This window comes from Nicrophorus vespilloides, unplaced genomic scaffold (genome assembly GCF_001412225.1).
Source record: "Nicrophorus vespilloides isolate i.1.1-1 unplaced genomic scaffold, Nicve_v1.0, whole genome shotgun sequence".
In the NCBI taxonomy this organism is placed as follows: domain Eukaryota; kingdom Metazoa; phylum Arthropoda; class Insecta; order Coleoptera; family Silphidae; genus Nicrophorus; species Nicrophorus vespilloides.
In genome coordinates, this window is record NW_017095916.1 from 1 (window position 1) to 13,548 (window position 13,548).

At 35.0% G+C, this 13,548-nt stretch overlaps 1 protein-coding gene across 1 annotated transcript; it reads right to left on the minus strand.

The window, feature by feature from the left end:
* Nucleotides 1–1,056: 1,056 nt before the first annotated feature.
* LOC108568706 (delta-1-pyrroline-5-carboxylate synthase) lies at nt 1,057–8,937 on the minus strand. The gene is made up of 7 exons (XM_017929939.1): nt 8,558–8,937; nt 6,145–6,321; nt 3,603–3,746; nt 2,892–3,549; nt 2,335–2,834; nt 1,576–2,080; nt 1,057–1,504 (listed from the first exon to the last, which is right to left on the minus strand). Exons 1-7 carry the CDS (start codon nt 8,708–8,710, stop codon nt 1,239–1,241), a joined length of 2,403 nt encoding a protein of 800 aa, XP_017785428.1. The 5' UTR covers nt 8,711–8,937; the 3' UTR covers nt 1,057–1,238.
* Between the last annotated feature and the right edge of the window lie 4,611 nt (nt 8,938–13,548).

A 13,548-nucleotide genomic window follows, 5' to 3' on the forward strand; every position in this document is an offset into this window, starting at 1 on the left:
ACTGTGGTTTTAGCCGTTTGGCTGTTATTCGTGTTCAAAGTTTAAAAAATGCTCGAAAAAGCATTGTTTTTAGATTTTATTAATTTTCTCGTACATATGAAAGGGGAGGCACCAAATGATTACATACTTTTGAGGGAGGCGTAGTAACTTCAAGTTTGGAAACCACTGGAGTATAGACACTGTATTTCAAAGTTGAATAAGTTTGTTTACGCAAATATCAGAGTAGGTTGGGTTGCCGTATGTTAGGCGCAAAATGCAATGTTTATTATTTTGAGACACCTGGCGCCATCTCTTAGGATTATGTCAAAGGTTGTAGTTCAGCTATTTCTGTGCTGTTCTTAATCCAATATCTTACAAGCTCAATTATTTATATAATCAATAGGTCCATATTAATTGAATTTTAATCTACATTATGCTAATATAAGTCATATTGAAGTCTGCTAATTAGTTAATAAGATAAATGCATTTATTTTTTCTTGATAAGCGCCATCTGGTTTTAGCCAGTAACAATACCGAATTTAAATACAAGTTGCTTAATTTCATTATTAATTTGACTAATTAAAAGAAATCAACGATGTATCTAGATATACTCATCTTAATAAGCGTAGTTTTAGCTTTAATTAGAGTCTTCATAGTTTTAAATAGCTTGTGTAGTTGTCGAGTAATCAAATAAAACATGAAGAGGTGACGCAAAATTTGAAAAATGAGCTGAATTCGATTATTAAACATATTTGTATATTTATATCAAGAAGATTCACAATCTTCTGTAATTATAAATTATAATCAAACTTAATAGTTACTTAGTTATGCAGGAAAAGTTACGTAATATTGATTAAGTAACCGAGAAACTTCGATTTTTGATGTCTTCAGTTTTTAGTGAATTACTCAAGAAATGCGGAAGATAATTACATCATCTATCAACACTGTCGTTGCTGAAAATGCACAGTCTTCATGTTTTCATTAATTTCAAGATAATGCCACAGGTAATTACATAAATTGTTTATTATGTATAACATATATGTTTGGAATGATTTAGAAGAAATTGCAATAAAATCATTGGATATGAAAAGTTTTAATTGATAAACACTAAATTTACAGTCGTAATTACCTTAATAAACGTATATACATACGTGTTTATATATAAAAATCACTTATATACATTATAAACTATGAAGGACGTTCCTCGCATATAAATAATATTATGTTATTCAAGATTTAAATATTAATTATCTACACATTCAGTTAAGTGGCAAGGATTCGTGCAGCCAGGTGCAGTTGCCGTTGTCGGCGAAGTCGGAAGCGGCGTGTCCGGCGTCGGAGTTCAACACCCATTTGGTGGTGAGGAGTCCTTCGACGCCCACCGGTCCTCTGGCGTGAATCCTGGCAGTACTGATGCCGACTTCCGCACCCAAACCGAAACGGAAACCGTCGGCAAACCGGGAGCTGGCATTGTGGAAGACGCAAGCACTGTCGACCTTCTTCTGGAAAGTCTTGGCTTTCTCGTCTACAAACAAAAAGAAAAGAATTAAAATAACAAATGTAATTGTAATTTGGAATTGCTGTTGTATCTCTTACCGTTTTCTGTGACGATGACGTCGGTGTGACCGCTGCCGTAGGTGTGGATGTGCGTGATGGCCTCGTCCATGTCCTTGATGACCTCGATGCAGCACTCCAGGGAACCGTATTCGTGCTTCATGGTCTTCGCCGGAGGTGGACCGAATGTGAGCATCTGGGAGAGAACCGGACCGGCATTGATCTTTACTCCTTCCTTCTTCAGCATGTTGCAGACGTCGGAGAAGAATTCACCTTCCATCAGACTCTCGTGGATGAGGAGGGTTTCCATGGCATTGCAGGCGGCCGGATAATCGCACTTGGCGTCGCGGATGATCTTCAGGGCTTTGTCCAGATTTGCCTCTTTGTCGATGTACACGTGGCAGATGCCCTCGGCGTGACCCATAACGGGAATGTGTTGGCTCTGGGATTGGATGCTCCGGACGAGCTCGGTGGAGCCGCGAGGGATGATGAGATCGATGTGTTGTTCCATAGAGAGCAGATCTCCGATTTCCTCGCGAGTGGAAACCTAAAAAAGATAACGCAAAATAATGAAACATTCATATGAAAATAATAATTTTGCAGTAAATAGTCTATTGTGCATATAATAAACTATAATATGATTGACAAAGAAAACAACTTTGCAGAAACCGGAATCTACAAGTCATTTTTGGACTCGTTTCACATCAAAATGGAATGGAATTATAGCTGCAATTTCATCTTATAAAGGAATGAATTCAATGTAATAAAAGAACAAAGAACATTGCTTGTAATATGACTTACTAGAGATATGGCATTGTCTGCGCCGACGGTGGCCAAAGCCTCTTTGACTAGACCCATCAGAGCCTTGTTGCTGTGAGCGGCTTCCTTTCCACCCTTAAGTAGAAGACCGTTGCCGGAGGCGATTGCGAGCGCGGCGACCTGTGGAAGTGAATCTGGACGGGACTCGAAGATGACGAGAAGCACGCCGATCGGGACGGTGATCTGCGTGAGATCAAGACCATCGGCGAGTTTCGTTCTGCGGAGGACGCGTCCGACGTTGTTGTGGCTGGAGTCGGCGATCTGCTTGAGACCGACGGCCAAATTCTTCAGCTTGGACGGAGTGAGTGAGAGACGAGAGACTAGCGGTTTGGCCAGTCCCGATTTGGATGCTTCCTGGATGTCCTTCGCGTTGGCGTCGAGGATCTCAGATTGCTTGGAGACGAGTAAATCTGCGAGCGCGTGCACGCAATTCGCCCTCTGCTCGGGGCTCAAAGTTTGAAGAACACGTCCACCAGTACGAGCTGATGGAATCAAAACATAATTGAATAAAATGTGATTGTTGAATTATTTTGTCTTACCGTTTTCAGCGACGACTTCGGTTGGAACGGATCCACCGAGAGCGGAGTCGGTGAAGAAAGTTCCAACTTTCCTACCGGCTAAGATCGTCTTGATAGCCTTCTCCTGCATGCCGTTGCAGATGACCACGCTGACGCCGCGGTCCAAAGCCCAAGTGGCTGCGTTCACCTTCGAATCCATGCCACCGGTTCCCACTTTAGACTTCTGTCCGTATTCGATGGTATTCCTGAGGTCGGAGGTGAAGGTGTGGATGAAACGCGCGCCTTCCTCCCACGGTGGCTTATTGTAAATACCATCGACGTCGGACATGAGGATCAGCATATCGGCTGAAACCTCTGCGGCGAGCATAGCGGCCAAACTGTCGTTGTCCTTGATGGAGATGCCCTTCTTTCCACCTTTACCACCGATCGGTTCATCGATCTGCGGTGGAGGAGATACAGCGTCGTTGGTGTTGATGATGGGCACGATGTTCAAGCTGATCAGCTCGGACAGAGTGCTGAAGAGATTGCGACGCGTTTGCTCGTTGTAGAAGTCCGGTTTGGTTACGAGAACTTGAGCGATTTTAACGCCGTATTGCGCGAACATAGCATCGTACAAGGACATCAATCCGGACTGTCCGACGGCCGCAGCAGCCCTAGGTTCGACCATACCAGGAGCTTCCTGAAATCAACCAAAATTAACTGAAGAATACAACAAGTTAAATAGAAGCTTACCTCGCGCGTGTGATCAGTTGGAGAAAGAGTCTCCCTCATGGACAGCGACATCAGCAACTCTTGAGTAAGCTTCTGCTTACCGAAAGCCACGGCCCCGCTGGTAACCATAATACATTCCCTTCCTTCATTCTGGCATTCAGCGACCTGCGAAAAGAAAGTAAATAAAACAACGTTTCCCCAACATCATAATCATTCCATATCAAAACACATTAATTCTCTTTCCAGAAATGCATAAAACATGAGACAAAACTACATCAGACAATGCAGCAACAGCAACAACAACAACAATAGCATTCCTCATAATGTGCATGTTATTGCAATTATTATTATTTACGTCGGATACAATTCGCAAATTGGCGACGCTGCGAATGCGACCATTTACATCTCTTTGATCCCCCAACGGAATGCATATTGCATGAGCATCGCTTGTTCCATGTCACGGCTTCCTCCTCCGCAACGCAAACCGAAGAGACGCCAAATGGCATCATAATAGCACTCGCTTCAAAACAAGTTCAAACGGCAGCTCTAATTGACACAATTAAATGCATTTTAACGTGCCTTTTAACGAACGTTTTTCTCTCTCTAAATGAAACAGGATTACTCCATTATATTTACATGCACTTTGTGTACCCGAAACCGTTTCATAATTCATGAATCACCGCAAACTCAACAGCATAATCGATGTATTTGATTAACAAGATAGTTGCAACCTTATTTTTAGACTAAAATTTCCAAGAAATTAACTGATTTTATTTAAACATGATTAACAAACAAAAAGTTGCTAATTGATCAAGATTTATTTGCATGCACATATTCCTGATAACCAGTTGAGTTTTCCAAAATAATTGTAAATAAGTTATTTTTAATCAATGCTATCAACGTCGAGTTTTCAAAGTTTTCGTGAAAAGAATAATAAAATCAAACAAATAGAAATGAGCAGCAGCGCAAAGAGTAAATACTTCCAAAGTCTACTTTTAACAGATAACCGATAAACCGAAATGTTTTCGTCATTATTTTTCGTTTTATAGGCGATTTGGAAAACGAAAGATTTTCGTGCAACAAAGTTGTTAAGTTTCTAATTGTTTTCCGAATAATATTTACATTTATAATTAATACGAATACACGCGCGATTATCGTGTACATTTTACCTAAACAAGGAAAGAGGAAAAGTTTTCGCCATTCGAAATGCACGCACCGAATGTGTGATATTTGTACGGATAATCCCGTTTCATGATAGTTTTTTCTCTCTCTCTTTTCTTTTCGTCGCAGCCTTGATTGCATTAATTTTTCCTACACGTGTCCACATCGGAATTGCACACTCGTTCTTATGCATTATTTCCATTAGAGAATGCGCGCTGAATAATCTCGCGCGTAGTTCTTATTGAATAAACAGTAAAAAGCAGATATGCAAATCTACTGCATCCATGTGTGCTTTTAGCAAACAGCTGGATCCTGGACCCCGGGTCCAACGTATCTCTACACTTAGTGAAAACACCATTACGGGCTTACCGAAATCCGAAAAAGCAACAGTTTTCTAATTGAATTATTATTCAAACTCTTATCAGCATTTTGATATTCAAAAACACTCAAAAACAAGCGGAATATGTTTTCGGTTTTCGATGCGAATGAGTTTGCTAATAATTATTGATAACGTTACACTTTATTACTCGCCATTCTTAGCTAACATCAACGTATTTACATCATTTTTAACCCAATTTAGAAGGAAAACAATAACAAGGATTACATAAACATCTGACATTGACTCGATGCTATCTTCATAGTTGAGAAATATTCGAGTCCTCGGATGAACTTTTCAAAAAATTTAAACTCTATTAATTAGAAAAACTTGAACTATTAATGAAAATAGAACATAATTTGATTTTACAAAAATTTGTTTCATTAACAAACGTTAAAACATTAGGTAAAATAACATAAAAAAACAAATAATATTTACATTTTATAAAAACAAACTGTATAAAGATTGGTTTTTATTTTTAAATTAATTAAAATTCCTATTTGTTATGCAAATCGAATGGAAAGTATTGTTTAATTCAATTAAAACGACTTGATTAGAATAATGTTAATCATTAATATGTGCAGAATTGAAATTACGTAATTTCAAACTTTATTTATCGCTTATTCAAATGCTAAAATTATCAACTAGTTTTGTATGTATTATTGCAACTAGCAGCGTCACACGTTTATATAACAAATTTGCATCAAGTTGATTTGTCTGTTTGTTTAATGAAACAATAATAATCAATAAAAGAAGTTGCATCTTTTACTTTTTATAATTAATTGCTTGCTTATTCTCAATTAAGCATTATTAATTAATTATAATTAGAAACTTTTCTTTTCATTTTTAGAGAATTTTAATCCTAATTTATTAATTAAGGTTTTCAATTATGTATTATAAAACATGCTAAACAAAGCTACAATTTGTTTAATTGATTGACTAATAGTTAAAATTTCTTTGTTGAAATTTCAAAAAAAAAAATAGGTCTGAAAACCAATAATTTTATGATAAAACTGAAGAACTTACTTGTTCGACGATGGATGCCAACCTTCCAAGGGCCAAACCGTGTTCATCCTCTCTGGTGATGACGGCGCTTCCAAGCTTAACGACCAACCTCCTCGCATACTTCAGCTGACTCCTGTCCGTGAACGTGGATTGCTTCTTGTCGGAGAACTGCTGCAGACTCCTCTTCTCGTAGTTCACCTGAAAATCGAGACCGTTTTCACTGACCAATCCGTACTTCTTTAAAGGACCCATCGCAATCAAGCAACTGGTAAAAACGAAGCAGTCCCACGACCATTATTCTCTCAATTATAAAACAACCGAGAGAAAGAGAAAGAGAGAAGCAGGATCATTTATGAGCCACGTGGTTGAATTAATTAGTGAATGCATTCCATCATCGTACATAGGTGGGAAAACAGTCTTGTTATTTCGCAGCGAAAGTCCAAAGTCATTTGCAATCGAAACAGAGACAGTTATAAACCGTTGTTGTTATCATTTCGCGATTTACAAACTCGACGAAGAAGACATCGTCGTCGTTCTCGCCGAGATTTGATAGAGGCCGGCATAAAAAAAATAAAAAATAAAATTGGAGAGCAGAGGTTGAGCCCCCGCGTATCTTGTTTGCCACGAACTTTAATATATATACTTTTTTCTTCTCTTCTCTTCTTCATCTTATTTATTTCTCCAGCTCTGTTTTCGATTTATTTTCGCCGGATGGCGTAAACTTTACACTGGTGCTCTTTCGGCCTTGACCTCCCCACTCATATAGAGCAGACAGGCGAATAAATACAACACGTTCATTCTCAGTTACACAAATCTCACATAATTTTTTGTAACTTTTACTATTACCACCACTTTCCAAATAGTTTAAACCCTTAAACCTCAACTTTTATCAATCATCGTTTTCATATTAATTATCTTATATATACAAAAAGTTTGTTGATCGAATACGTTAAATTATTATGTAAACAACTATTTTTTTTTCTATCACTCAGACGGATGTGAGTTATATCTCTAACTAGATGACATTCCACTATTTATTATCTAATTAACAAGTTGTTAAATTGATGTGTTATTAAATAACTATGGATTATCTAACAGAAAATCATAGTTTTTATATTTTTATACAACTTAATTTACTCTAAAATCTTATAAGTTATTAGTTATATTATATAATTATGTAGATTTCTTCATATTATTAAGTAAATAATTATATTCTAACTCTTATAGTCAATTGATTTTAATATAAATTTAATGTTGTAAACTTTCTGAATTTCAAATATTTTGTTGTGTGCTTGTAGAATTCCAATTAATCCATATTTGATATTACTTTAATCAAGTGGGATTTGGGTGCACCCGAAAAATCTTGGCCAGCGGATAAAAATATTATCGTTCTTATCTGTAAGACGAATCGCGCGTGATGTTTACTTTGCGTTCCGATCGGTTTTTTTCCCCAATCAAATTCTATTTATAATCAAACGTTACGATTATTACCAAATAACGTTGCCTATTTTTATAGAGAAAAACATACATATTTAATAAAATCTGATATTAGTAATATTGTTTGTTGTTGTTTTCAATTCTGCTTCCATAAGTCGACCAAACCTTGGAATCATCATAGTCACAACACGAGATTATCGTTTATGTGCAATTCGGAAGATTAACGTTGATCTAATTGTGCAAATGTTGTAAAAAAATAAATATGTAATTGTAATGTTTTCGTCTGTGTGTGGAGATTCTTTTATAAGTAGATAAGATTTTGGTGAAAAACAAGTTTAAAAATAAATTTGTACTATTTAAGTTATATGAATAACATATAACTATGTACAATTAATTAAAACTTGTAATTTTTTAACATATACGCTTTCATATAGATTTATTTTAATTAGAAATTTGTTTGGAATTGAATTGATTGATTGATTGAGTTGATCAAATTAAATTAGGAAACTATAAATTGTGCTAATAAAGTGAAACTAATTCTCGAGATTAATAAGAAATTTAATTAATAAGAGAAAGAATTTAATTGTTTTAGAAACAAAAAAAAACTTATTTTCACATTGATGGAAATAAATGAATTCTAAACTTTTGTTTTTGAGTAATTTCATAAATTCTCTTAATCTCACTAGAAGATACATGTTTTTGTAAATTTTCAAACATTTTATGGTTGAAATTTATCAAGAAAACAAATTAATTAAAAGGGTAAAATACACCTTAAAAGGAAACTAATTGTTTTGTGGTTTTGAGTTGAATTTAGTTTTTTAATTGAATCGAATCGAAAGAAGTCGCACGTGTGTTACGATTTGTTGTTATGCAAGAATCGCGCTTATCGCCGTGCAAATATTTGTTGCCTGCTCTAAAGTGACATTGCGCCTATTTTTATTTGTTGTCGTTAAGGGAAATCCTCTTGAGTTGCAAACTCTTTGGAATCAAAACTGACCTGAGTGGGTTTCGGCAACCAAAGACCTGAGGTCGTCGAAGCGGCTCTGAGGGCTTGCGGCCAAAGGGCTGCAACCTGTGCGGGCAGCCTGAAGACACCTCCTGTGCTGCAGGCCAACAGTTGGCCCGGCTTCAGGATCCTCGCTCCGTACATCTTTTCGATGGTTCCTTCTCGAAAACTTGTTGTTCACAAACTCTAAATCTTTCTATCTCGATATCTTTCCCTTTTGTCTCTTTGTCTCTCCTCCTTCTCTATCTATCTATATATCTATCTGGATGTGGTCTACTCGTCAGGCCGTTCGCCCACCAACTAAACCCAACCGATTCCACTTTGGCAACTCTTTGGAAATCCACTGATTATGATAAACCAACCGATTGGACCACTTATTGCCATCGGACTATGTCCATTGACGCCGTTTACACGTGATTGTGGCTTGTACAATCCTCTTGCATGTGTTCGTGCCCAGCACTTCAACTTGTATACATATACGAACATACATACACACACACAAACGACCTTATCAGAGCCCTCGATTTATCATGAAATTATTATTTACACTCGCTCCCCCCGCGACCTGAAACACTCTAACACACACTCACATACGCAAATAAATGAAACAGTTTTAAAACATTCGTTTTTTCTTCTTCCCCTTTCAAAAGAACGAAATCCGGGCCAGAAATTGCATAAAATCCCCTTGGACCGTTCATTATCTGCCAGATAAAGAAGCCTCGAAGGAAAGAAACGAACGCGTACATGTATATGAAAATACACACATTAACGCATATCTATACACACACACACATTAAGGTCAAGTAACCAGAGGAAAGAAAACAACGAAACAAAAACAATCCGCAACATATATTGTTTGTTTGTTTGTTTGTTACGAATCTAAATGCGAAATCATCTCCCTTGGCAACCCGATATTGCCACGAAAACTTGTGTCTTCAATACAATCGAGTCATCCATGTATCAGATGATGATCGAGATAAATGTCACGCATAAACAAAGCGGACTGCACTCGATCTTATCAACGATAAATAGACTAATTACATTTGAGTGAGAACAATATTTACACCAGATCCATCCAATTCGAGAGGGGAAATCCATCAATTGTCAATTGATATCAATTTATTTTTAAAACTCGATTGAGATTTCCACTCCACTTTGCAAATAAATATATAAAAAAAAACATCTAATTTCTACAGCTCATAGTAGGCGACTTGATGACAGCACGAAGATGCAAGTATGCTCGTTGGAAAGGTGCGATATACAGCTTTCATACGAGTGGTCGATGATGCAATAATCTCAAGGGGTTGTCGAGGAGTTCACAAAAACTGACCTCTTACCTAACATCTAATTCTAATTTCTACAGCTCATAGCAGGCGACTCGATGACAGGACTAAGATGTAAGTATGCTCGTTGGAAAGGTGAGATATTCAGCTTTCATACGAGTGGTCGATGATGCATGATTATCTTAAGGGGTTGTCGATAAATTCACGAAAAACTGACCTCTTACCTAACCTAAACTAACCTCTATAATGTCTACAGCTCATAAACTTATATAAAACAATAAATAATGCTTATTTTTAATTTCTAAATTAGAAATCTCTTTTGTGAGTTTACCAAATACTCACATATTTAGTCTACTTTGCTATTCAATTCCTAATATTTCTATACAAGACTTCAAGCTGACAAAATAAACAAATGTGCAATCATGTTTTTGTGGCAAGTTTATAATAATTAACTGCGAATTTATTAGTATGCAGGTGTGATGGTGGCGGCGGTGGTGAATTGGTGATCGCTTTTCTAATCCGAACAAATGTAATCACTGATTTGGGATCACGCGGCGCTAATTGCATATTGTTCACCGGATCCGTCCATCGATATTTCGCTTTTAATTGGACCATCACAGAATTTAACAAATTAATTAACAAATTAAAATGTAGCACGTTTTCAGTTCCTTAATATCCTTCAATTTTCATTTTCTTTACTACACTAAATACAGAGCTACAAGAAAAAGCGAAGCTTGAGGAAATAATTGATGAAAGTTTCGAAGGGTTTTTTTGGGTAAATTAAAGTTTTTGTTAATTAGTTCTTAATCAGTGTCGGAGCTAATTAACGGATCGAGTCTATAACTACAAGGGGGAGAGGGTGTAGTGCTTTTCGATTTCCCATCCTAATTGTTCTTCACCGCCCCTAGTGTGTTATCCCGTGTCTAGCCGTAAATCACCGCAAAAACCAATAGATCCTAAGGGGATTTAACAAAGATATGTTTACTATTTAACCTTGATCCACAACTTACTTACTTACCTTCGCTTGTTCTCAAAGCAAACTGAAGATGATTTACAAAAAAAAGATTAAAATAACTTAAAAGTGTAATTAATTTAAGAAGATTTGAAAAACGTAATAAATATTTCAAGAAAAATCGTTAGTTTTTATGCAATGTTTAAATTAGTATTATCAGAACATTATTTTTAACAATTTTTATACAAACTGTTTCAAAACATTGTTTGTAGTAAGTTCATAACTTTCGAAATTTACTTTGTTTCAAATATTAATGGGAATAGTTTAAAAATTAATTACAAGAAATGTATTAGCCAAAGTTTGTTACATATTAACATATGATTAATTGCATATTTTTTGAAACATCGTTGATTAGCTTAAAAGTAACCAAATTTTGAACTAATGCAAGGATAAGCAAATGTATTTATACAACAATTTGATCTCGATTATATAAAAAAAACATATAAAGCGAACTTTGAGTTTGGGTTCGATCCGTGCGTTATTTATTTACATTTTGCACTGTTATTTGGAAGAAATAAAATAAAGATTGCAGTAAGCTCGAACACATAATTGTGGAATCTTATCGTCGCTCCGGGATTTTCGCCTCGTGCGAAATAAACACGTTTGATTATTACTTTTTTTTATTATTATTATTAAAATTTTCGTAGTCTTCGAACTCGTTTCAAAATTTTTGTGGAGATCTAGAGAGAGTGGAGTAAACAATTTTATACGAATGCGCGTTTGCACGCGTTCACTGCACACACATATATTCAACGGTAAATATTTGTTTTTCGAATTTCGAGCATGAAACGTTGATAATAGTTTTAGTTGATAGCTGGACTTCAATTTTTTGGTGGATTATATGGAAAAATTTGAAGAAAATATGAGATTGTTGAGTGTTGTTGAATTTCCAAATTTACATGTAAAAATATCAAAGTTAAAAAAATAGTTTCTTCACGTTTTATAGTATTACTCGAAAACCATGCATGATAATTATAATAAGTGATCACTATAATTAAAGTCAAATGTACAGACTTTAATATGAGTATAATCGGGGATTTAGAGCTAATAGAGTTTGCTTGTAATAAGCTGTGTAATTTGAAAAATATTTTAGCTTTTTACAAAAAAATGCAATGTTTTTACTTTTATTTGTATTACTCGATAACTACGCACGTCAATTACAAGTATTAGCAATGAAATTGAAGTTGAATATACAAGCTTTAAAATAAAAGTATTACCAGATTTATAGTTCATATAGTTTTCTTGTTATAATCTATGAAAAACTAGATTTTTACAGCTTGGAGCATAACTTCATATTTTTTTGTATTACTGAATAAACATGCATACCAATTACAAGTATTAGTACTGTAATTAAAGTTACATATACAAGCTTTAAAATAAAGGTATTACGAGATTTATAGTTCATATCATATCCTTGAAATAAGCTGTAAAAAACTAGATTTTTTACTGCTTGGAGCATAACTTCATATTTTTTGTATTATTCGATAATCATGCATACCAATTACAAGTATTAATACTGTAATTAAAGTTAAATATACAAGCTTTAAAATAAACGTATTAGAAGATTTATAGTTCATATAGTTTCCTTGCAATAAGCTGTGAAAAACTAGATTTTGTTTTACTCTAGGCAGTAACTTCATATTTTTTTGTATTATTGAATAACCATGCATACCAATTATAAGTATTAGCACTGTAATTAAAGTTAAATATATAAGCTTTAAAATAAACGTATTACGAGATTTATAGTTCATATAGTTTCCTTGCAATAAGCTGTGAAAAACTAGATTTTGTATTACTCCAAGCAGTAACTTCATATTTTTTATATTATTGAATAACCATGCATACCAATTACAACTATTAGCACTGTAATTAAAGATAAATATACAAGATTTAAAATAAACGAATTAAGAGATTTCTAGCTTTCAAATTTGAAAAACAATTTTGTAATGATTACAAAAAAATGTAATGTTTTTACATTTTAAAGTATTACTCGAAAACTACAAATACTTCATAAAAGTTTAAATACTCTAATTAAAGTTAAATATATAAGCTTTAATTTGATTATACTGTAAAATTTGTAGCAATTACCATATGCCTGCAATAAGCTGTCAAAATTGAGCAAGGTTAGTTGAAAGTTTGTTTTTGTCAGCAAGTTTTTTTTTTCCTAGTTTTATTTTCATTCTCGACTCGTGTCCATGCAATTAACTTTGTCCGGGATTGATGAGGGTCCAACGGAACAGGACGGTCCCAGTAATTAGTATCTCGAAATTGTTCCTTTTGCAAGAATCCTTCGCAAACGTGTTAGTTAATTTTTTTGTTACTAACTTCTTTGCATAATCTTTTAACCAGAAACAGTGCGTGTACGTTCATTCTCACTTTTATTGGAATTTCCCGATCCGGAAAAACGCTAATGCCTTGGAGGCATTAAAGCTATGAAAGTAAGTAGCTCGATGGGAAACCAATAATTCCAAGTTGATGGCGAGGAACCAGAGTGGACCGTAAAATGTTATATACACTCGAAACATAAATTCTTCTCTTCTTTGTCTCTTCGGTTTTGCTACTCGTTTCTGAAATACATTTATTATCGTTTTCACCTTGTAAATTTATCTATAGCGAGTGCAGTTTCATCATAAGCTCTTTATAAATAGCAGAAGAAACAAACAAACAAATAAACAAGATAAGTTTCA